The 26,747-nt window shown below is 34.3% G+C and overlaps 1 protein-coding gene across 1 annotated transcript in view; it reads right to left on the bottom strand.

Annotated features, from left to right (window-relative positions):
• The window catches only part of LRP1B (LDL receptor related protein 1B), a 637,314-nt gene that overhangs the window by 119,114 nt on the left and 491,453 nt on the right, over positions 1–26,747 (bottom strand). The window contains exons 38-45 of the mRNA XM_030454074.1: positions 26,356–26,485; positions 22,823–22,949; positions 22,516–22,667; positions 22,110–22,234; positions 18,759–19,130; positions 6,780–6,969; positions 5,428–5,632; positions 278–470 (exon numbers count right to left, since the gene is read on the bottom strand). Coding sequence (XP_030309934.1) covers positions 278–470; positions 5,428–5,632; positions 6,780–6,969; positions 18,759–19,130; positions 22,110–22,234; positions 22,516–22,667; positions 22,823–22,949; positions 26,356–26,485 — 1,494 coding nt within the window. The remainder of the gene's footprint in view (positions 1–277; positions 471–5,427; positions 5,633–6,779; positions 6,970–18,758; positions 19,131–22,109; positions 22,235–22,515; positions 22,668–22,822; positions 22,950–26,355; positions 26,486–26,747) is intronic.

Here is a 26,747-nt window from a genome sequence, read left to right as displayed (position 1 = left end):
TTTAATAATAATAAAACCCCACAACATTTAAAACTGCTGAAATTTGACAAGAAATGATTTATCTGTTATCAAGTGAGCACAATGACCACAGCCAAAAATAGCCATGCTATAGTATTTATGTACTTTGGAAAGCTTACACGACATCTTTTGTTACCAGTTCCTACAACAAACAAAGAATTTATGAAACACTGCATAACATTTAACTTGGCTAAAACCAAGTAAAATTATTGAATCATACTGTAAAGAATAAAACAGTGTATCTTGCTTTGTTACTTACAACTATTTGTATCGTTGGCAACAGCAATGATGCCCATTGGCTGATGTGGGATATCAGAACGAAGGATTTTGGTATCTCCTCCTGTATATTTACTGGAACGCAGAATAGCTCTCCTCACTCCATCTGACCAGAAGATATAATCATCATATACAGCCAGGCTGAGAAAGGTACCTGGTCCAGATTTGACAATTACCTAAAATAAGTAAAGAGAAACATAAGGAAGAAGCTTTGAAAGTGCAAACTGTAATTCTCATCACTTCGTACTTTTAGATAAAACACTTAATTCTTCTATACTGACAGCACTGAAATAAAATAAAAGAACTTCAGTAAATTAACTTCTGAAAGAAAAGAACTTAAAATGCTTTAAAAAGCTGCTACAAGGTTTAAGGTAGTATTAACTGATACCTCCAAGTTTCAGAAATCCAGACATCTATTCCTTAAGTAATAAATCACACTTTATCCAAAAGTGCTTGTAAAAATACCTGCTCAGCACACTACCTGCTTAATAGCCTGAACAGAAGGGAGGAAAAGGTGCTGTAGCATGATGCCATTTCATCACAAAGATCTGGAAAGATTATTATTTTTTTTTCTTCAGTAAAACATTTGAAAACAGAAGTTAAATAAAGAATGAGAAAGAAATTTGGTACTCAAGAGAGCACTTGTGAGCTTACCAGCTCCTCGTTCCTGTCACCACAAAGGAAATTAAAATAATTTCTAGTCTAGTTTTAGGCTGGGTTGTGTAAAAGAACAGAGCCAATCACTGCTACACTAAAAACAATCATGCTTTGGATGCTGATCGTGAATGTCACAATTACTCTGAATAAAGACTGTATTTTCATCATTGTCATATCTTTAATGCATGGATTTTCTTTTCATTTATTGTATTTTTCAAAAATACCTTCATAATAACTTGAATTGCAATCACATAGCAAAGGATACAAAGGACATACTAAAATACCCCATTTAACATGAACAGTAAAATCCTGTTCCCATAGAATTATCCAAGCAAGACATGAAAAAGTGCTTCCTCTTGTACTATTAATTCTTGTTTCTCCATGCTAGAAATGAACATATTTAAGATACTGAGAACCAAAATCTAATGCTAAATTTGTAGTGTTCCAGCTGCTACTTAGCTTTGCAGTTCAGCTGAATGATGTATTAAGGAACTGTTTAAACAGGCCTATAATTTTCAGTGCCATTCAGATGGAGAGTATATACCTCTACATTATTACTGTATTAACCATGTTGTTTGCAGCTACACAGGACTTCTTTTAAACATCATAAATGACAAACCTCATTTAATGCTACATTTATATCTATCTCCTAGAATTTCATGGAATCCTGAGATATTATAAATAAAATTAGAGATTATTTTTGTCTTTTCATTAATTCCTTTTTTTCCACTTAATTTTTTCCAGACTACCAACACTGCACATCAAGATATTTCAGCAAACTGTTTCAAACTAATAATGTTGGATCTTGAGTCAACCAGCTACCTGGTTCACTTGGATTAAAGGATTTTATTGCAATTGTATAGGGGATCACTTTAAGGTTTAATTTTAGCTTCAAATTACTTTAAAGAACTATTTAAAAAAGGTAACTCCTCAATATTTATGGAGTGAACTCCCTAGAACAAAAACTAATTAAGCAGGGGAGTATTTCATTCCTGATACTGTTTCTGGAAATTTAAAGGCAAATGTTAATGGGAAACATGGACATTTGGAAAGTTGAGAAATAGAGCTTCATTTTGATGAGATTTGCAAAAGAAAAGAACTAAGAACAGAAGACTCCTGGTGCAACTGATGTATTTATACCACCCAACAGAGAAAATTAAAATATCCACCACAATTTCACTTCTAGTACCATCATTTTCCAAAATTACCCACACCATTTTATCTGCTTTGCAAAGAAAGAATAAATTGATTAAAAAGCGTGGAGTCTAACAAAAAACTAGCATAATAGGGGGAATAGGAGAAGCAAAACATCAATTTAATTTTCTAGGTGGTAAACTGCAGATTATGCCAATTATCTAAATTTTTACTAGCACCTCTTGCTGGTGTAGCTACTAATACTGCTTAAAAGATCAAAGGGAAGCAGCACACTGGTGAAATAATTTCTCTATGGATATTATGCTCAACTGTATTTCATTTCTAGACAACCATCCAAGCTTATTAAAATATCTGCCTGCTAGCTGACACTATTTTCCTTTGGGTTAGTTTTCATATCTGATTATTTATGAGTATATAGAGAATACAGCAATGTGACACCTGAACTCAGAAACATATTCAGGATCTATGTCTTTCTGTAACTGCTCATATGTTCAGATCTTTGTGAGAATATTTTCTAAGGCTTTTTAGCACATTCTGATTTTAATTAGTTTAGACATCCTATATATTTGTTAATATTCAGCATGGTTTGTCTCAATTCTGGATACCTCAGCCAATTTCACTCCTATTCTGCTCTAGTTTCTCAAGGGAACACTGATGTCCCCATGAATACCTTCCAAGACCTGACCAAAATAACCCTGCTGCTCTCATGTTTTTACTACAAATAAATACTATGACACGTCTGAAAAGTAATTTTAGATGTCAATCAAAGTTTTTCATAAATGGATAGCAACACCTTTAACTTCTATTTCTGCATTTAGTAGTTAGAAGAAAAGCTTTGATACAATTCACTGAAGGTAACTGAAGCTGACTACTGACTTTGGAGCTTGTTTAATTGCTTGAATACAGAATAATAATACATGTTCTTGAAATTGAAAGTAATATTTCTGTAAGTTTGCAATTACACAAAGGGTGTAATTAGTGGAGAGGTCTCTAAAACTGTATTGAATTTAACAATTACACCTCTAGGCCATAAAACCATAATTGAGACCAAAACATTCCAAGCAGGATGTTAGAAACCAGACTTCTATTTATTGAATTTACATCTAGGTTCTTGATAATTAAAATGTTACAGAATAAACTGAAGAAGAAAGGGGAGAAAATAGAAATAGCTCACAACTGAATGGAAAAATAAATCTGACATATCAAATCAGCTTTATTTGCTGTTGCCTTTGTCTCTGTGTTGATGAACAAAATGTTACAATTAAAACACTAAGTGGCTAAACAGTTGTGGCCACAATATTAAATATTCAATATTAAATTCAACTAGGGGCAGGAACAAAGATGTGAGAGAAAGGGGAAAGGATTGTGAAGGAAAATTGCAACTTCTGTTTTTTTAACAGGAAGACCTGGCAGAGCAGAAGAAGAATTTTTTTTAAAAAATCAACTCTGTATATCTTCTAGGTAATAAAAAGCAAGTAAAAAATCCAAAACAAAACCAAAAAAACCCAAAAACCTTCCCAAATTGAAAGAGTTCTCCAGCAACAAAATACTGTTACTAAAATATCACAAAATCAATAAACTCTAACAAGCCTTCTAGAAGAGTCAACTCAATAATACTATATTATTCTCTACCCATTCCTTGTACTAGATTATTGTGGTTATAAGATGCTGCTACCTGGAAGCAGATTCATTGCATTACCATTAGCATTTCATGGTCTTCTATACAATTCCTCCCTTTGTTAACCAAATGGAAACTAGAAATCAAGGAAGCAGATAGTGAGGAAAAGGATATTCTGTAGAAACAATTTTTGAAAGGTGGCTGATGAAGTGCCTGGCTGAATCTCTTCACCATGAATAACCTCAGCCCACCAGAATGTTGAAGAGATTATTACTTATACTATTTTGAAGTTATAGACCCAGAGATGTGTCAAGCTGGGCAGCACGATAGTGCTGGCAAAAGCAGCAGCAGTCACTGAAGGACTTCCATGTTGTGAAGTAGAGGTTTTGTATAATGTTTAGAATCAAGATATAATTAAAAGATAAACCTTAAGGAATAATATGAAAGAAGAAAAGATACTAATGCCACTTTTACCTCCCAAATGACAAACCCAAACCAAACAAACACAAAGAAAATCACCAAGCTGCCTTCTCTATGTTATTCTTGGGTATGCAGGTGGATCCACTGCAAAGGAAACTAGAAACAATTTTCACAGCAAATATATAGTCAGAGATGCTATACTTTAGAATCCATATGACTTTGCTTTATCCATTTTCTGATACAGTTTGTGCATCTGAAAACATTAGTGAGCTGCATTAATTTACACAAAAGAGAACAGAAGGAGTAAGGAAAAAATGCAAAGCTATATGCTGCCTCATGATGGCTTTATTTCTGTTCTGCTTTAACAATCTTGGATCTCCTGTTTTGTTTTGATAAAGAAATCTTGTCTCTATATAAATTCTACTGGATTAGATTCCAGGAAAACATATAATACTTATTTAAGATGCAAAAAGGTTTCAAACCTTATATGAAGGATTTTTTTTACATTAATTGATATGACAGTGAGCTGATGTATCAAACATCTTGTAGAGCTTGGAATTGAAAATACAAGCCAGAACATGTCCTTCATCTATTTTATCATACACTTTGGAGGTACAAAATACCTGAAAGAAAGACTTCATGAAATGTAAGATATGAAGAGCTAAATATGCAACAAAATTGTGAGCACAGATCAACAGCCTTCAGCTTAGTCCAATCAAAAAGTCTACTTGAGCTGAAGCTAACAGAGCTCTCAAGGACCAAATCTATTATGATAAAAGATTAATGGAGTGTGATTGGATATATCTGAAAATGGATAGTTAGAAAAAAAAAACCAAACCTAGGAATTGTAGAGTCTAAAGCATTGCACAAAAGATTTTCTAGTGCATTCAGAAAAGTTAGGCACTGCAATGAAAATTATAATTGTTCTTATGTAAAGCAGAACATTTTTCTACCTCATTTACTGAAGTTAATTCTACATTTTTTTCAAGCTGATATAGATCATTTAGACCAAGTGATGCTTCAGGCTCAATAGCAATGCAAACAGATTTTGTGTTGAGGATGTGTATCTCCAAAAGGTCATCCAGAGATTGGAATGTGTTAAGTAAACAGAGCATTACTTGTAGTTTACAAGTGTTTACAGTTTTAAATCTAATATACAAGGAATATTAGGAGAAAACTCAGGCAGCTCATGATCTTTCTGCAACACTTTCATTTTAAAGATGCTACAAAATGCAAAGGAGCATATTCACAATTAATATGTTTGGGATTTTTGTTTTACTTACATATCTTTGAGATCCATCATATTCACATCTCTCAATTTTTCCCAAGCTACCATCTGAAAAGTAAAGTTTCTCCGCCCTATGATCAATGGTAAGTCCATTTGGTGTCAGAATATCTGTACTAATGATGACCTGGGCATTTTTGCCTGAGAGGGTAGATCTCATGATGCTTGGGAGCTGCTCATTCCAATTAGTCCAAAACATTAAGCTGTATTAAAATCAGAAGAACAAACAAATCCATAAGATACATTTTATAATTTAATTCTCTATGAAATGAACAACAGAGAAAAACATATGCCTTTGTAGACAGTTATGAATGGCATCTCTAAGTAATTGTGATGATCAGTGGTGAATAAGAAAATGTCCTATAAATTTTATAAATTATAGCAGTTTCTTAGTTCATTAACTTGTATGGAAGTACAGATTTTTTTTTTCTCTACTGGTCTGATCATGTCTAAATAGTAATATACAATTACAGATTCTCTCGTTGCAGTCTTCATGAGTATTTACATGGTTTACTTATGATATCTAGATAAATAGTATTTTTAAAAAAAGTATAAACTCGTTATTTGCCCAAGCTGTACATGAAGTCACATGTGGGAAGAATCTCCTTGTATACCCATGCAACAGTGGATGTTTAGCTATCATGAATTAAAAAAAGAACATAAGGCAGAAATTTAACCCAGCCTTCTAAAAAAACCTAAAAAAGTAGAGGTTGCCTCTCTTCCATATTTACAAGAGAAGATGAAAGTAACTCAGATTTTAAGATCCTTCCTAGCAAAAGGCTGAAGACAAAATATCCTCTTATTATCTTAGTAGGAAATACAATTCAGAGTGGCAGGAGCTACATTAGACTTATTTCCACGATGTTGTTCACACGCACCTTAAATGTACAGCTCTTGTTATTTAATTTTATACAACACTGATCTTTGTGATAACCACATGGGCCTATCAGCCTGCACATAAAGAAACTCAGATGCCTGCTCATAAAGGTTTACATGAATTTTAATTTTATTTAAGCAATGAGAATATAATGTCTCACAGAAGAAATCAGGAATATGATCACTCTTTTTCATTTACATTTAGCTCACGTGCATTGAAATCAGCTTAGTTATTTTTTAATGGCATGAAAATGGAAGGATTATTTAATCTGAAACATAAAAAACATATAAGCTGTTGCATCTAAACTCCATAATTTCTTTAAAAAATCAATACTTACATTTTTCCCCTAACCAAACAAATCTAGTTAACCTTCTTAGAGTTCAGCAATACTGGTTGACTGAAACAAAGAAGTGCTGCTGTGTCCCTGACATTAGGTAGAAGTTAAAATCTGCTAAGAAAGATATAATACATACTTTTGACATTCATCAAGAGCCAAGACGTGTGGATGATCATCTTCAGCCATGGTTATTACTGCTTCCCTGTTGAAAGCTCCTCGGCGCCTCTGGTCAACAGTGTGTCTGGTGATGGAGGATGTGGTTGAACTGGTCCAATAAAGAGTGTCCCAAGCTCTGTGATAAGCAAGTCCCTCCACTGACCCAACATCTGGAAGAGATGGTTACAGACAGGGCAAATAAAACTCCTTCTAACAAGACATTTGGTTTGCTTTCTCCTCAGCGCTCATCCCGCAGAACCACAGAAGGATTCAGCCCCTAGACTATGTCAATTCTTTTATTATTTCCTTTTTATTATTATTTTTTTGTTTAAATCAAAACCTTATTATGTCATAAACTTAAAAAAAAATAATAAAGCAGGATCACTATTAATAATCCTGAACTATATTTGTCAGTGCTAACACTCATTAAGTGAATATTTTTACTCCTGTGTCCCCAGATAATACATTAAGAAATCCTGAGCATTTATTCAAGACAGCAATAATTTAGTCACAACTTCAAATATAATGTAACCCAAGTCTTGGGCATGTTTTCACTAATTACTTGTTTCAGTTAGCATTATCTTTCCATGTATTTTCTAGCACAGATACACATTACATTAACAGGGATCAAAGTGTCCTTGCTGTTATCCACTCTGCAAGCTTTTGTTAAAAAAACCTGAAAAAAAAAAAGAAATAAGGCCAATTCTGAAGGTCTCAGTATTGTTTTCATAAGCCACAATACCATATTCTGCTTCTAGACAAAAACCTGAGAGCTAGAAACAAAAGCAAATATTAAAATAAGAATCTCAAGTATATATTTAATGTCCAGAAAAGACAAATGGTATCCAATTCCAATATATAAAAGTGACACGCTGTGAGAAATAGGAGTAATTATTTCCTACCATTATTTCTGAATTACTATAAAAATGTATGTTGATTATTTCACTTATAATTTTGTTAGAAACAGATAATTTTAGACCAGAAGGTTCATGGAGCTTATTAATGAACTACAGACACAAAACCCCAGAAATATAATAAGCAGTACATTATGCTGGTTATTACAATTTACATTTGGCTTTCTAGATGTAATTTTTAGTATGCAATTCATACACATGGAATAAAAAGTCACAAAATACATTTGGTCACACTGAAAGTGCTAATGCTAAATCAAAACTATAAGACAAGTAAATATTTCTGTTCTTTATACTTCTCTTTCTAATGCATTTGGAGATGATCTCACTATATTTTCAAGATATATCTGTAAAGAAAACTCAGTGACTTGTCTTAATAAATAACAGGGGAAAAAATACATTATTCTCCTTATAGGGAGGTATATATATATAAAATGGGGTTTTCTCCTTATGAAGAAAGATATACGTACACATACAATTACAACAAAGAAATGACTGAGTACATTATGTAGGCAAAATCTCAGTTTATCAGAATTATCAGTGATAATTCAATTTATTTTTTAGTTTTTATTGGGTTTAGAATAAAATAAATTTGGTTTGTTGTTATTCTTTTCTTTTGGAGGTTTGTAAAAACTCATAAATCCTTTCATCAGTGATAAAGCAGGTGCCACCTGAGGACAGAAATGGACCTAGAAATAGTCCTTTAGTGGTTTCTTCAAATGAAAACCTACCAGAAACTTGCCAAAGACAGGATACTGGAGAAGACTCCAAAGCAACTGCCTTCTAGTGTTATATCCTTATTGGTTTGCATTGACATTATTTTATATTTACTTATTTCAGAGTTCCTTAAGGAACAGTCTAGATTGGTTTGTAGTTATTTTATCATTAAATATTCAGTTACTTTAAAATCTATCAGGAACATGTACTCATCATAAACGGTGCTACAACTGGAGGAAACAGACCCAAGACCTACTGACAGGATAAAAATTAGCAATTTGTTTACTCTCAGATTCGTATTTCCATAGCATTATATAATATTCTGAATTAGTAAAGCAGAAAGAAACTGGAAATGAGAAGAAACACATTTGTTTCACTGACATATTGAATTAAAACACTGATGGCATTAGATGCCTACAGCACTGATTAAATTTATTCTAGCCATGAAGCTACAGTTTATGATTTTCACATGAATAGCATACTTAAATGAAAGGAACATTAATACAATATGATATTAATATACAAATACTCACATTATTCACCTGCCATTGACATTCTGAATTAAATCAGTAATGGGGTGTATAACTGATTAAATATCTACACAAGAGAATGCAACAGCTGATGATTTACAAAGGCAATGGCAGAGTGATCACATCATTACATTGCCAAATGCTATCTATCACTTTTACTGAACTTAACGAAGATGGATTGCATCCCACAGATGAGATGCAGCCCATAAATATTGTCATGCTGATCTTCATCTGACTTTCCCAGGCAAGAGAAAAGCAACAAATCAATAACCAAAGAACTCCGATTCGAGCTCCCTCATCACTGCAAGCACAAAATAAAAATACTAAAGGGTAGAAAGTTTAAATGATTTTATAATTGTTGCCACTGACTTCTGGTAATCCTAGAATCACATGAAGTTAGTGGCTGGGAGGGACCTCAAAAGATTATCCAAGGCCAACCCCCTGCATGAGCAGGGTCATCTCCAGCAGGTCACAGAGGGACGTGGCCACGTGGGGTTTCAGTGTCTCCAGAGAAGGAGACTCCACAATCTCCCTGAATAGATGTATCTGTAGGATGTATATCCTACTCAGTTCCTCAGATTTTTATCTCCTACTTTTAAAATTCTCTGGTAAGATTACAATCAAAACTCCCAGTCACATCAGTTCAATGACCTCTTTCTTTTAATTTCACAGTTTATCAACCCCTTTTCTTTAGCAAAGCTGTAAAACAAGAGCAACTCTTGAGAATTTTTTTAATATCGAAAAGCCATTGGAGTAATAAAATTGAGCATAAACAGCACTTCAATATCAGAATTTTGGAGCAGGCTTTAATGGGCAGTGCTTAACCTGCTTGATCTTTAATCATTCTCTGAATTGGCTTTCAGAATTGAGCTTGCAGGATGTGGCCAATTGCTCTGGCAGAGTGGGCACAGGGGATGGGGCAGGTTTCTGGCAGGCTGTTTGGGTAAAATTCTGCTGATAGGCAACAGGTGGCCACCATTTGATCTGAGGTGCAAAGGAGGCCTCACGTGCAATAAAGCACCTGAAGAAAAGGGTTTCTGGTTCACTTATCTAACTGACTGCACAATTAGGAATTTAAATAATTCTCCACCCTTCTGCTTTGCTCTGCAAGTAACTACAAAGCAGGAAGTCCTTCTGCTAAACAAAAAATCCTCAGACAATATGAAGTTGTAATTGAAAAAGCAAGATGAGTTCCATTTGTCTCAAAAATCAGATGGTTTTATATTTTCTTAATTGCTTCTGTCAGTCACATGTAAAACAAGGCCAACAAATACTCTGTTATAATAAACAGAAATCTTAAATATAAACTACAGCATAAACAACTCTGAACTGTAATAACCTGTTATTCTCTTATCCTAATGAGACTGAGGATATTATTTTATTTCGCAGAACATGTAAGGTTTGCCAAAATTATGCCATAAATCAGCAAATATCTGTATAATTTTCAGTATCTCCAAAATGTAAACCCTTGCTCTCTGCTATTACACATTAAAGATTATTAAATATAGTTAGATAATCTGAACAACAGTTTTGGGTTCTTCAAGGGAACAGCTAGTTTCAGTTCAAGGCATTTCCATGAATGTAACCTTACTATTCCTTCAAGCTTACTGCAGTAAACAGAACTGGAAAGGATGAACACTTGTTGGGAATAATCTACAGAGAAATGAAGTAATTTTTAGAATCCAGTAAAAAACCCCAACAAACCCTTTGTGTGAAGTATAACACTGAAATCTCACATCTTCCAAACTCTTTGGTGTCTTAGCTCTGAAAAGCTGGACCTTTGAGACCAGGGAACCTTTCATTAATATGGGATTCTAACTGAAAAGTTGGAGTTGAAAGGCTCAATCTGCAAGTTTTACAGTGTTTCTGGGAAACTGTGCTTGTTTGTTTTAAATGTCATTATGGAGACTGACAGAAATATGTTATTTACCCTTACAAACACTTTCAGTTATTCAGAGAGAGCTCTGTAAATATTTCATACCACAGAAAATAAAATTATGGCAATGTTTCAACATTTTTGTCCCCTATCAACACGAGTGGTTTTTTTCTACTTTTGCTTTACAGTTTACTTACTTCTGGATCAAACAGATGAGCTCAGAAACTTGCAATAAGAGAAAAGAAACACCACCACTAACTCCTGAACATTTTTAACCTGATTATATATTAAAAAAAAAAAGCAATCAACTCTTTAAAATGAGGAAAAAAGTTACTTTGAAAACAGAAAGCTTGTTCTAGTACTATACTTATGTAAACAGAAATAATAGGGTGTTTTTTTTAGTTTCCAGTTAACAGCATTTAAAAAACCCCACAGCTAGCCAAGCCACAGTGGATAGCATCATCATACTTTCACTGTGACTGCTGAAATAAAACCAAATGGTATAGATATATCAGAAACATTAATGGCAGAATAGCCTGGAAAATATTTTGGTTTAAAAAAAAATATATATATTTTTTTGCATCTTATGCAAGTAGGAACAGCTGCCAGTCTAAAAATTTACATGAACAACTATTCACAACAAGGAGCATTTAAAGGCAAGGCAGAAAGTTGAAGCAGTCACAAACAATATTAATTCTTCATGAACATTCTCAGGTTTAATAGGCTGAAGCACCTTTCCTGAATACTGAGGCTGGGAATGCTAGGGACATATTTGACTAAAAGATCTGTATGTCAGCTCCCACCAGGAATACATTTCAGAGTTGCAAACCAAGAACACTAAACAAAGCATGAAATGTGCAAAAATACATATTTCTAGAATAACAGCTGCTTAATATGAAGTCAGTAAACTTTATCCATTTACAGAACAGCTCATAAATTTGACCCACTAATCATAATATGAAACTCCATCCAAAACCAGAATAGAGTCACACCAGACACTTCACTTTTCACTAAGATGGATGCTCTTGTAAGAATAGATTTTAGTTTTTAATACTTGAATATTCTAGACATAAAAATAGCCTCTGACTTTAGAATCATAGAATCATAGAATTGGCTGGGTTGGAAGGGACCTCTTCTTTACAAAGTGAAAAACAGTGGACATGCATTCCAATATATACAATTATAGTGATTTGATTTTGTTTAGGAAATAAAAAGCAACACTTTCCTATGCATTTTGAAACAGGTTTTTGGTGTGCCTGTTTTTGTTTGTTTGCTTTTTTAACTTAAGAAAAACAATTCTTTCCTGGACAAACCTCCAAAACTAAAGAGGTTTCATACAATGTACCAAACTTAGTGCTCTGTAAGAGGAATGGGAACATAAATGCCTTTTTAACAGTTAAATTGGACCCGTTTGGTTAGTAAGAATAGTGGCACACACTGGAACACTGACTTAGAAGACATCACAAGAACTTAAACTTTACGTTAGCAGTGAAAATATTTTTACCTTCCATAGACACTAGAGCCTAAAGTTGAGCCTAGAAGCAGCATTTTTTCATCCTGTGTCCTTTTGTGCTATGAAATATGTGACAAAATGCCACTGTTTGAACAGTTAGTTAGTTAGTATAGTTAGTTTCTGTGTGCTCTTTTGGTTTTTTTTCCTATCTTAATACTTTTGCCTCTTTCTCATTTGCTTTCTTTTGTCTTTCCTCCCTCTTCTTTTTCTTTTCTCTCTCTTCTTTAGTTTGTAACAACTTCATGGCTCTTCTTTCTAGTGCTGTACACTAAACCTATGTAAACACCAGGCTGGTTTTCTACAGATTCTATGGGGTAGACTTGGTTAATAAATCTATTATCTTAAACTTCTATGATAAAAAAATTGAGACCACATAATTATCTTAGGAACTGAGTTGTTTTTGTTTTTGTTATTTAAAAAAGTGTTCCTTGCATGAACATAAGTTAGGAAAGCCAAAAGCAGGCTCCAGAAATGCTATCAGAGAGACTCTTGTCTCCACTGAAAATCAGTCATCACCTAACACATCATCCACTGTACAAAGTTCATCTTCCTTTGCATTTTGGCTGGGATGGAAGACACCTCCTGCAGATGGTTTATCAGAGAGATAGATTAGGATGATGATCTCTCAGTTCTCAGTCAATAGAAATTTGGGGCTTTTTCAGAGCTACAGATCAACAGTGTCGTGTTCACCAGGGAAGGGAGAAGGAAAACAGACACTGCTCTGGCACTCTGCTTCTAGGCAGGCAGAGAAGGAAGGATGCCAAAGTAAAGAAGAGAGGTTTAGCAGATGGTTTGCAAATTAGGGCTTAATCTTGGATATTACAGAATCAAAAAACATATGTCAAACCCATCCAATGTAATGTATCTTTGGCTTAGAGGGTCAACCCACAGTAGTAATCACATCTAATAAACCCCCCAAAATTTAGCCTACTAATCTTCATTATTTTAATTGAATTAAGGCCATTAGCTGATTGCTCCATCAAAATCACAAAGAATCTACTCTGTGATACTATCTTTCACTGAGTTTCTCTGGGTCAAACTGCGAGCTCCAATTCTATGTAGAGGAAATCTCTATTCAGATCACCACATCATTAATAATAAAGTCAACTTGCAATTTATCAGTTGAGAAAACAGGCAGTCAATGGGAGATGTGGTAAGACAGGGGATAAGCATATAATATTAAAAACCTCATATATCAAATAGATGCTTGCTTCTGTTGAAACATTTTCCTTTTCAGTCATTTCAATCTGCTTTAAAATTACTTGCAGATGGAAGACAGGTCTATTTAGATCTATAAAAATTTAAAGCACCTCGTATACATTTATCAGAGTTCCTTTGAAATGGGTTGTAGTTTGAATACTATAGAAACTGCTTTGGAGTTTTGAAATAATGAGGGTTTTTTCTGTCTAGAAGTGATTAAAAACAGTAGAAAACAACAGTAGAATTCTCCCCTGGGCTCCCTCTGAGAGGAGAATAGAGATTATTGTTCCAAAAGAAACTGATAACTTGTAGCAATTTTGAACAAGTCAGATTTCCAGATACCTCCTGCCATAACTCTGTGTTTTTAAGTGCTACTCATTCCTGCTCCTTCTTTCTGTACACCCCATTTTAACCCAGGTTTTCAGTAACAAATTCTCCCAGAGAGATTGGGACAGTTAGAAGAGGATCAACCTCTGGTGGGTTGAACAAAATGTGTAAAGATTATTCAGATGGGCATCTGAATAATATAAACCATCCCAATATGTTGATTAAAACTTAGTATAATTTTCATATAAATTTGTTACCTTTCTACCTCATTTTGTATTTAATACCTTCTTGCAATTTTCTGCAGTGCCTGCAGTCTATTGGGTGCTAAAAATAAATGAAATGCAGCTTCCAAAGTGAGTGCAAGCTCTCTGGATCTCCTGAAGAATATCAACAAAGTTAGGATATGAACTCAACATTTGCTCAACAATAGCTCAACATTTGTTGAGCTATTGGTTTTTCATCATCAAAAGTTCTGTAAAACTTATGTGAAGTGAAAAAAATTACTCCTTTTTGCATGATTTTCAAATTGGAAGAACAGAGGAAGTGTAAATTGGCATAAAATTTCCAGATATAATTCTTGCTTGCTTTTTTTTTTTTTTTTTTTTCCATAAGACTACCACTGTCAATGAAAATATGAAGACCATCAAGATTCTCAAATATTACAAGACAAAAATACACACTGTGTCCATTTTCTGGAACTCTGGGAGGCATTTTGAATTAACAGGTTCATGAAACTGTTACAGCACTACAGGATAAAAAAGTACAGGTATAGCTAGCTGAGGTTACAGGTTGGAAGCAGGATCAGTCAAATCTTTCTCAAGTGAACTGCAAGGCTGATTTCTACAACTAAGAACTCATTGCTTTACACTGTGGTACTTTTCAAAGTGTACTTTAAGAAAGAAAGACAACATTTTAACCTCTTACACCCAGGAAAGACATCAAATCAGATGATATAGGAAGTAGTCGTGTTGTAACACTTAAAATAGGTATTGCTGCCTTGAAAAGTTAATGTTTTAAATGTCTGTACACTGTATTAAACTGTATAAAATGCTACAGCAATAAAATAATGAGGGATACAGAATGGTTATATAATTCATTATAGGACATCACAACCAAGAACAAGGTGAATTTTGAAAAAATATGCAATCAAGCAAGAATAATCCCATGAAACTACTTATGAAAATAAGAAAGAAAAAGTCCCTACTGACTGACTGAAGGAAATAATGCTCATTTGGTCAGCAGAGTTCAGAGGCAAGAAAGAATCCACTCCAAAAAACCATGATAGACCAAAACTCAAGGTGTTAGGGTATGAGTCAGTACTCACTATACTGGTGTGTTTTGGTGTTTTTATTGCTGAGGACAGAACCCTATCAGGTACCAGGGTCTTGGGGAGTTTGGAATCTGGTTTTAGTGAACTGGAACAAGTTAGATAAAGTTGTTTATATGCTTTAAATCTACTTTCCTGAAGCTGAAAATGTGTTAGCTAATGTGTTGTTTATGAGTTGCAAATCTGTTCAGTGAGGTGAAATTTTTTCAGATAATGGGTTGTTTATGAATTCTAAATCAATATTCAGTGAGTTGGAACTATGTTAGATAATAGCTTGCTTATGGGTTGTAAATCTGTTTTCAGTGAACTGGAAACATGTTAGATAATGGGTTGTTTCTGGGTAGTAAATCTGTTCTCAGTGAGCTAAAAACATATTAGATAATGGGTTGCTTGTGAGTTGTAAATCTGTTTTTAGTGAACTGGAAACCTATTTAATAATAGGGCTCTTTATATATCTTAACTGTTTTCAGTGTTCAGAAAAGTTCATGAATGTGTTAGATTTGAGTGGCAGATGTGATGCAGTGAGGGAGAAATCCAGTAGGTAATGATTTCTTTATGAACAGATCTACATTCACTCTATTTTCTTTATTTGAATCAAATACTGAGTGAAGGTTTGAATGACTTGTAGGCTTCAACTGAAAGAGGTAGAAAGGGGTTGCAGAAGAGCTGCAGTCACACTAAATATTTCCAATGTGGTTTTGAATTGCTTCCTAATAAAGTAATACTTGCTACAGGTGTGTATGAATAATTTTAGAAGAAAATATAGCAAAATGACTGTGAGATGTTATTTAGGAATAATGTTTCATTGCAGGATTAGAAAAATGTCTCAGCTGGATTCTGTTTAATAACTTCTGTGTAAAAACATAGAAAGCATGAAAATGAGAAAATTTTACATCTTCCAGTGAATGAAATTGCTGTTGTCAGCAAGTCTTGCCACTGCTTTTTTCTTTGTGGGTATCAATGTTGGTCAAATATTTCCAGTATATCAGCCTCATGAACTGACTCCTGTTTACACTGAGAGAAAAATCACGTGCAGACTGCGGAAAGGGAGGATATGTAGAACAAAAACACCACTTTAAAATGAATGAGTCAACATAAAGAAGCTTAACACACATGAAAGAGAACAGTAAGATAACATATTGGAATGTGATACCCCTTCTTGTAGCAGGAGGAGCCATTCCTGCTCCTGAAGCTCGATGAGCTGCTGGTCTCTTCCAGGACTCCAGCCACCACACAGCGCTTCCGGGGTAGAAGTGTAGCGGGAAGAGCCTTTCTTGCTCCAGAGGCTCGACGAGCTGCTGGCCTCTCCATGCCTCACACCAGAGTGAGCTGAGGTGCCTTCTGTGGGTGTGTGTCCCACCTTTATTGGCCCCCTGGTCTTGCTCATGCCCAATAGGGGCCTGTCCTAATCAGGCACAGGTGGACTCACACCCACTCTTTGGCAACTCAAGGCACCTGGTTGACAATGTCTCTCTACACCTTCCCATTTACATTAACAAACCAACTAACTGAAGCATTTCTAGAAAACAAACACCATAGCTCAGAAATACATCCCAAGCACACTCAGTAAATTTTCTTTAAAGATATAAAAAATCATCTGACATTCAATTTTTCCGTGTGCTGACTATGCTAATGAAAAATGAAATTGGGCATATGAGGATTACAAGTAGAAACACTTCCTAACAATTTTTTAAAACTACAGTTCTCAATTATGCTTTATTGAATGTCTGTAGCTCTTGTACAGCCTATTATAAAGGCAAAAAGTAATACTTGATTGTTTTTTAAAAAAATACCAGTTTGTATCTGCACTGGTGCTTCAACAACCTAATCTAAAGGAAAAAGTAATACTTGGTTGTTCTTTTAAAAAAATACCAGTTTGTATCTTCACTGGTGCTTCATCAACAATTCTGTTTTAAATACAAAATTTTTCAGTGGTTTTCATATAATACTTTAAAACTCAGCATTGCATATGTCTGTGTGCTGATTTTGTGCCTCTTGTACAGCTAAGCTCAACCCTGCATCACTATGTTTTAATGCTTTCCTGGGAGAAGTGACATCATGAAAATATTGCTTAGTTTCTTCTTACCATATCTTATATACAGATATCATTAATTCTTTTAAAATATGCACACATAAAACCTCAGAGTGAAGAAAAAAAGCCTTGTATCATACTTAAAAAATGTTTTTCCATTCATTAGTGTCAACAGTTTCATGTCCACGAATACCTTCCCAGAACCACAGTGCAGGGGTACATAATAATACAATTATTCAACATCAGTTGTAGAATGATATTTCATCAGTTGGCAGCTGTTTAATTTCCTTCTTATCTAAAAAAATTTCCATAAATATTCAGCATCAAAGAGCAATACATTCCACATCAAGTGGAAAGTATTTCTATTTTTTCTTTTGTCTTGTTATTAAACTCTTTGACCTAAACCAACACATAAATGTAGCAATGCCAGAGGCAACGTCACATACATCAGAAATTTAAATGGAAATTATCTACAACACAAGGAACAAAAACTATAGAACACTTCAGACATCTTGGAAAACAGTTGCAGAAGTGAACTGCAGCCTCAAAAAAACTCAGACAGGACTCAAAAAAGACAAAGAAACACAGTAAATATATGCATCTGGTAACTGGCTACAGATCCGTAAGGTCTACTGCATTTTTGAGAACAATAAATTGGAACAGAAATGAAAGCAGAAGTTTTCAGAATTCATTTTTTTGCAGCATGGATTTTGGGGTGTTTAGCATTAAGGGTGTATTTCTCACACATCCACACTCAGATTTTTCCTTGAAGTTTCATTTTACCATGACCACCCATGGTAACTTTTTATGTGCACCTTGTATAAAAGACTTTGCTCATCAAGATTTCAGTGCCAGACTCTCAGAAGATTTTACTAATCTCATCTGCACAATGAGTTTTGTGCCTGGTCCTGAAGATTTTGGTGATAACACTGGCATCACTTCCTTGGTGCCAGAGTTCAAGTATTCAGAGGCTAAAAATACATCAACTTTACAACTCCTCCTACTAGTACAGTGACTGAGGGCATAGTAAACATGCAAAGTGACTGAGTAAGTCCCTGCACTACAAGAATGGTGAGTTAAATGGACACACTAACCAGCATCCTAATGTGTTGTCCTAAGGAATGCTTATATCAGCATCTTAGAGTACTTTATCCCCACTAATAAGAAAAATAAACATCCAATAGGTTTGTGGAGTAAGGGAACTTCTTACATTTCCAGGCATTGCACAGTGAGGGTTTGTTTCAACAAAAAAGCTCCTTAAAATACCAGCCATAGAAATAAACACCACCATTACAAATTCTGTTTTCTAGTAATATGCTTCAGACATCCTAAGACTGTTAAAAAACTTAAGTCTTTTGAAGGTGTAATTCTAAAGATAATGTTTAAATGTGTCTTAAATGACAAAAATTATATACTTAGCATGGTAAAACTTCATGGACATTCTCTATAAAGTCAAGTGATTACCAGCTTGTCACTTCATAAAGTTTATTGAAAAAAAAGCATGAATTTGGGGAAATTTTACTTACTTTCAATGAGAACTTTTCTGCCAGCCCAGTTGTCTTTAATAACTTGTATATTCCCAAAGTGTGCATCACTGAAGAAGATGCGATTTGTACCTTTCCCCTTCAGACTGTAGTCAAAAGCAAGAGCTATCACATTTTTTAAGTACTCTGGATTTTCATATGGCCTTACTGGTGAATTTAAGTTGGTTTCATCTGAAAGATGAATACTTTTTAATATTGTCCTCCCTGAATACAAGAGGTAACCTTCATGTCTCAGGCAAGTGATTCCATCTTCTGCCAGATAGCCATGAGCACAAGCACAGGTTCTCTGCCCGTTTCCTCGATAAAGGCAAAGTTGATGACATCCACCATTATTCCTGGCACAAACATTAGTACCTGAATAGAAAAAAAAAAAAAAGGAAAAGAAAAAGAAGAAAGAAAAAATCTATCTTTTATAATATAACAGTTGGCTAACTTAAATAAAACCATCGTTTGCTGTATTCTAAGAATTCTTCTCTTAAAATTGTTTATACAATGATCCCAAGTTAAAAAGAGGACAAAATTTTTATGACTTGAACCACAACCTAAAGACAACTTTAATAAGCACTGTGAGGAAATATATAATTAATTTCCTTTCCAATTCAAAAGAGTATACTTTTTTAATAGAAAATGATAAAAAAGGTTATTCCTCTGTAATCGACTGAAGACTTAGAGACTGTTTCAAGTGCTTTGAAATATTTTTTTTTAAACACCTGTTACTGGCAAAAAGTCCAATTTAGGTACCATTAGAATGCAATACATGTTTTAGACAACTTCTATCAAAATAGAAACAGGTATATTGACATGTACAAAGCTGTGTCAATCCTGTTCCCTCTTTATAATAAAGACATTACCTAATATTTTCTTCCAGTTTCTTTTAAAACTTTACTCCCTGACAGATACATACCATTAAGTAATCATTGTCAAACTAGTAACTATACTTGTTGCAAGCCACGTTTAAAATTACAATAATTTTCAATAATTAGAAACAATTTCTCTTTGTCTTTTTTGGACTATGCATGAATTACTATTATAGTTAGTTTAGATAATTTAGTTTCTGTTCCTGACAGCCTTTTCCATTTAACAACTTAGATCTTTCCATACGGCCATTTTCTGATTTCTGGAAGTTTTCCACGTAGTGAAGGAAAAGACAACATTTTAAGCAGACTGTTTTCAAGTAAAAAACAACAATAATTGTTGGGGCATACAGAATATCTGAAAATGCTCTTCATTATATTTTCTAACTGCTACTTTTCAAGCTGAAGATATTTAAGAAAAGACAACGAGGGATGAGAGTTAACTGGTCTCCTAAAATTAGAAACATTTGTGTTCCTTGGTAAAATTACATGAGACATATTTCCATGCAGTTATGTAAAACCACTTGGTGATTTCACTGTATACATTTTATACAGGTTTAAAATATTCTTTTAAAGTTTTATTAGGCTAGAAAAGTTAATATCTGTTTGGAAGGATGAGAGATAGAAAAGAGAATTGAAAATACATGAAAGAGCTCCTCAAGCTTCTAAAATTTCTCTTTGAAAACTGCAGCACTTTCACAGATCATGAGCATGAAGTATCTTTAAAAAAGGCCATTTCTAAAACCATTGTATGTGGAGCATATCCTTGCACACAGGTAAAAGAGCAGTGAAAGGTAGGAATCTGCTTGGGAATAGCACTGCAGGACTGGCTCATCAGAAAGGGTAAAACAGGTGTTTGAAAAAAAAAGCATTGATCACAATCAGCACAGGTTGTTTTCTATAGATTGGGTTTTGTTTCTGTGTTTGCTCGTTTGGGGTTTTGTTTTTGAAAACAGTCGTAACTACTTCTAGTTCAACATATTTAATATATAGAATAGTGTGATATAGAAAAACATTCCAAAAATATTTTTCACCTGTTCTTTTCCCTTTTGTCTTCCTGGCTCACTGACAGCCCCTCCCAAAGACATTAACCATTTGTAGCCTAGTAAAATTTGAAAAACGTATTAAAAAACCATTCACTTACGTTCTCCAAACTAACATCAAAAGATTTTTAGCCTCAGAACCATTTCTCCTACTGCCAATGCTCTCAGATCTTTAAAGCTAAAAATAAGTCATTGCATTAAAAGAAGCATTTTTTATCCAGTTGTTCTATATTCCTAATCCTGTAATATAAAGCCCTTCCAAGCAAGCAGACATTAACTGTTTCCAGCCTAGTTAAAAGAAACAACAATTTTTTGTGTGGATTTTATTTTTATCCACAAAATATGATGCCCATGGTACTCTGAAATTACATGCAGATACTCAGAGTAAAATTAATATGTGCTGCAATTTTTTTTCCAAAACTATTTAAATTTTCCTCGAGGAAAAAAGAAAATTACAGTTTTTCTTATTGATTGTTAAACATGTTTTCTTTCAAGATGCAAATTCCTTCTACAAGTCATTTAATGTGGTTGTTTAGGACAGATGTATATAAATGAAACAGGACCTTTGGGTATGTAAGGTGATTAAAGCAACTTTTCAGCACTACCAGCACCAGAGATATATTTGTATTAAAAAGTTTATTTTGCACTATAGCAACAGTTTCTTGTCCTCTCTTTCAAAACAAATTTGAAGGAAATTTTGTCTGGATTTCCTGGTAGCAGTTCTGAGGAAATTATAATTATTTTTGGTAGACTTCTAACCACATTTGCTCAATGAAAAAGTGTTTAAGGTTTCTTCAAACCAGAAATTTAGGAGGAAAAGGTAACATATTCCTATTCAGGTAGAGAATAAAGATGATCAATCATCTCAGTCATAGAAACACTGAGAGTAGATGGCAACTCTTGAATCTTGAATTTGCATAACAACTCAAATATAAAGGAACCTGAATTATTTACAAGGTGTCTTCCCACACAATAGAACTAGGACTCAAATCCAAGTAATTTCAGGAAATAAATATTTGAGACACAGAGGATGGGAATTTCTAGCTGTGAAAAAAAAAAAAATTGTTTTCTTTCCATCAGGAATCTAAAACTGTCTGAGATTACCGTTCAGTTCAAGATTACCACAGTTCAAGGTTCCTCTCATCTAGAAACATTTTTCTTTTTGAAAAACGAAACAAAAAAACCCAAACAAAATGCATCAAACCTGGAATTATAGGAAGTGTATTGGTTTTAGATTTTCTCCTTGAGACACTCAATGATTTTAGTAGAACTTCTACTAAAGGTTTTCTTAAGTGTGTTAATTTTAGCTTAAAAAATACTACTAAAGTAAAAAGCTGAGATAAAATCAGTGATTACTTAACTTTTGGTATGCTTTAATATACATAAAAAAGTAGGTGATATTAAGACAATTAATAGCATCCTTAAGAACAGCCAACCTTTCTCTCGTGCTCTATTAAAGACTTTCACTTCCTTCAGGTTTATTCCAAGGCCAGTCCTCATGGTCACAGCATCCGTGGCCTCATTCTTGTGGCCTCTTCTAATAGAGCCATTTGCATGTGCTCTGCCAAAAAAGTTGAAGATGTCTCATCAACAATCCTCAACTAATTCACACCAAACAAATGACTGAAGGGCAGGTGAGAGTTCACCTAAGAGAAGGTGAAGAAGCCTTTTTCTCATCTATGACACTGATGTGCTTTAGCTTTCAGTATCAGAAATGCCCTTTCTTTAGGAACTGCGATCCGTTCTGTGACCTTGCTAAGGAATGGCTAATCCTAGAGAGGTGAAGCACCTGGCACTGAAATAACATTTTGAGACTCAAACACTTATGAAAAAATAAATTACCTGTCAGACCAGTAGATGTAAGCTCCAAACACTGCGACTGAAAACATATCCACATTGCTCCCTGACAGCACAATCTCCCGATTCCCTCCACTCTCAAGGTCAATTCTCTCTATCTTGTCGGTACGAGCATCACACCAATATAATTTATTTTCCTAAAGATTAATTTCAAAGGGAATATCAACAGTCTTGACCAAGTATTTCATTAAGTGTCATTAAGATTACATCACAGTGGAAGACCAGCTGGCTTTAATGAAACATAACAAATAAAGTACATTGCAGAATAAACTGGAAGTAGTCAGGAACTCACCTCGTAGTCGATGGAAATCCCATTAGGCCAAGCAATCCCCAGGCTCACAAGCACAACTTTCTCAGACCCATCCAAGTGGGCTTTGCCTATGCAAGGAGTCTGTCCCCACTCTGTCCAAAATAAGTACCTAAAATGTTATAGAAAGCACCAATTAAAATACCACCAAAAGAAGAGTTGAATGTAAGTAATACTGCACTTTAACCTCAAACAAAATGCACCATTACCATTAAATAGGGGTGTAAAAAACATGATGAGGCTCATGTCTCTAAGTAATCTTAAGACACCTAGTGTATTGTAATCCTTGCTTCATAGAACATTTTGTTGAGAGATTTTTTTGTAACTCATACATAAGAAGTAATTCTTTTTACTGTAATTTATCAGTCAATACACAATTTTACTCCTTAGAATTCAGCTTTGTGCTTGGGAAGATAAAAGCAAATTAGAAGAAAAAATACTGGAACAGAAGCTCTTATATCTAATTATTAAAAAGTGTGATAATACAAAGGATGCATGTCCAACTTACAAATATCCCTAATAGGAGTGAGCAGCACTGTGGGAAATGGTAAAAAAATGGCATTTTATTTTGGAAGAAAATACTTCTCCTATTCTCCTGAAGGCACATGGGAAGAACTGGCAACTTATTTATCTAATTTTATATTGCTGTATGCTTAGTGGCACAGTAACATCACTATTCTGGGGTAAGAGGCTGGGTTGAACTTCTGCTTGAGCCTCCTACTTCTCAATCTGCTGCTTTAGATACAGCAAAATGAGGCCAGTGAATCTACACAGCATTTACAGAGAACACTTCCTTTACTGTACAGTAACTTATGGAAGAGCTTTGATCTATGTAAATGTCTAAAAATTCATATATATATATATATATTTGTGTTAAAATATATTATAAACACACATACACAAATATATACATATATTCTGAGCAAAAAACCTTCTAAGATAACATAACTGAGATATGTCAGGATATTACTGACCACCTGGTGTATTTTAATTGCAAATACACATAAAACACATTAAAGCATGATTTACTGTACAGAAAGTGAATAATAAGACACAAAGCCATTCTCAGTTGTTTTTCTATCTGGAATATATGTATTAATTTGTTATTAAAGATTACATAGGTCTACTCTGCATTACTAAACAGTTCTACCCATGAGTGAACCTAGTGATACCAATCTGGTGCTAAACAGCTATGTTTGATTGGAAGACTGCAGTTCTGTGAAATGAAGAGGCATAAAAATGGGACAGGGGAGAAAAAAATATGGATGCTCTAATTAGCTCATCAAATTGAGCTTCTGAAACAAAGTCTAGCTTCCTTTAGCTCTAACTGTAAAGGTTTCTGGCTATAATAAAAAATAAGTACTTCTCATCCTTCTTGACATAACAAACAGCAATATGAAAACTAACTATAAAACTTATACTACATTTGGAAATTGAACTGCTACGTTAGTAAAGAGACATTTCAGTAATATTAAAATAGCATTTACCAGCTGGATATCAACAATCACTGCAATTGTGATTTCAAGTTGTTTCAAGTGCAATAATTCAAACTCCCCCCAGTCACATTTTAAACAAATTGTATTAATATCTGCTTTGTGCTAGCATTAGACTGTTCTAATTTATGACCTAAGAAGATGGATCAGCAGCATTTTAAAATAGATATTAACTTAAAAGCAGGAACTGTTTCTTTCCAAAGAACCTTGTTAATTTTGTTGGCTATTATTTCATCTGCTTATGTGCACACAGCATTTTAACAAAATAAAACCATGGACTGTTGAATCAGAAAGCACCATGTGAAAAGCTGGTCATTAAACCAAAAAATCCCAGACTTGAATAAAAAAACAACTTTTATACCAATAGCAGTATTAAATATTATCACACCAATGGTTCCACATTGACTCTTCCCTAGAGCAATTGTTAAATGCTGGATCTCTGCTACAATCTATCTTGATTCTCCAAATACTGCACAGCAGTTGATTATACTTTTTTGCAATTTATAGTTGAAAACAATGGGTTTTATTCATATAATTCATATTATTAGAATATCTAAGGATTCTACAGAGAAATGGCTGCACTTAGTCCTCATAGACTTCATGGGTTTTTTTCCTCTCCTTTGATGTTAGTCTATTTATGTGTACAGAAAATACATTATGTACATGCTGGGAGAAATTACCCTGTAAATTAATTATTGTTTTGAAGAAGTTTGATCTACCCTTCTGGTCAGAATAATTTTATCAGGCTTCTGTGTAGTTATCCTCCAAAGTTTTATGTTTCTTTAAATTTTTCTCTTAACAGAAGAGCACAGCTATTCTAGTACATTAAAAACAAAAATAAAATTAATTCAGCCAGATCCTAACTAAGATCCAGAGAACTCTGAAGAACATCAATCCTAGACTGCTAGCAGATACTGCTAAGCAACCAGTCGTGCTACATGAATACAGCTGTAATGGGCAATACAGACTGGGGGAAAAGCCACTGCACCTTGCACAGTTAAAATCATCTACTGTTTTTACCTTTATTTTTAAATACATTGGGTTGCAATGCTCCAGAGGTCTGCCAAATACACAAACCACTATGTCTACATTCTCACAGAAGAAATAATGGCAAAGGTCTGGCCTCTGAGAAGTCAGAATTCTTCATTCTGCAAACTCTCTGAGGACAGAGACCACTTCCCTGAAGATAGCAAAATACCGATTTGATTGAATCTTGGGAAAATGAGCTACACTGTCACCTCTGGCTTTGGGGGCACAGGTAGCTGCTCAAAGACTTCTTTAAGTTTTGAGAGACATCATTTAGCACTTTTGTTATAGCAAGGTAAGTAGCAGTTAAATCCACTGAGTCTTGCTGATAAGAATAAAAGATAATTCTTTGCAGAATTTACTGCTTCTGTTTTAGTTGTAGCTCTGCTAATGATAGTTTTGGAGCTAGAAGAGGACAGAATGTTCTCTAATCCTGCTAATGCTAGAGTGTAGTCCCTACTCTCAAGAAACAGATGAATAAAGATGTCATTTTTGACAAGCCTTGCTCTCCTACTTACATGCTTCATCTCACATTACCTTCGGCTACCCTGGGTAATCCCCTTTGGCTGTAGTCATGGGATGTTACATGATACCAGAATTTAAAACTACAATGGATTATAATGTTCTCTGATTTCATCATGACATTTAGCTCTTCATTAGCTAATACAACTTCCTTGGATTTGGTGGAAACTTAGGAGCAGATTTAAACATGCTTCCAAGCAACACCTGAACTTCAGCAGAAAAAATAAACTTTAAAATGAGAATGAGTTGCACAGAAAATACAGAATGTCATACACACAGAGACCAATGAAAAACCTCAGCACATGATAAGAATTAACACTTCCTTCCACCAGTGTTTAGTTACACCACAATACACAACACAATCCTTTGGGGTTTTATTAAATGCTTATTAGAACCAAGGCCTCAATTTATTTATCTGAGACCTTCAGTGCTAGCATGCAAACTTAAAAAAAATGCAAGAAATCATGGTCATGTTACCCTTTTTCTGGGTGTACTGCAATAGATCTTGGCTGGTCCAAACCCTGGGATATAATTACATGGCGGAAGGAGCCGTTGAGCCTGGCAACTTCAATGAGGTTAAAGCCATGATCTGTCCAATATATGTTACCTAGGAAAAACACCTGAAGTTACTGGAAAAAGAAAAGAGGACTTGAAAAGTCTTTAAATCTTAAGAGCATGAGTTAAGACCAGAAACTGACTGCTGTATTTTAACCTAAGTGTATGATATTGTTGTAACTTCTAGTCCTGTTCAGCCTTCTGTTTTAAGTATAAACTTTTATTCATGGTTGTCACCAATGACACTATCTAATGCCCAAGATATTTAAATGAGATTTCTCTTTTTAATAAAACTGGAAAAAAAAGTGGCATTA

Source organism: Calypte anna, chromosome 7, assembly GCF_003957555.1.
Source record: "Calypte anna isolate BGI_N300 chromosome 7, bCalAnn1_v1.p, whole genome shotgun sequence".
NCBI classification, from domain to species: domain Eukaryota; kingdom Metazoa; phylum Chordata; class Aves; order Apodiformes; family Trochilidae; genus Calypte; species Calypte anna.
The sequence above is the reverse complement of the archived record's forward strand: the minus strand, read 5'-3'. Positions and strand labels throughout refer to the sequence as shown.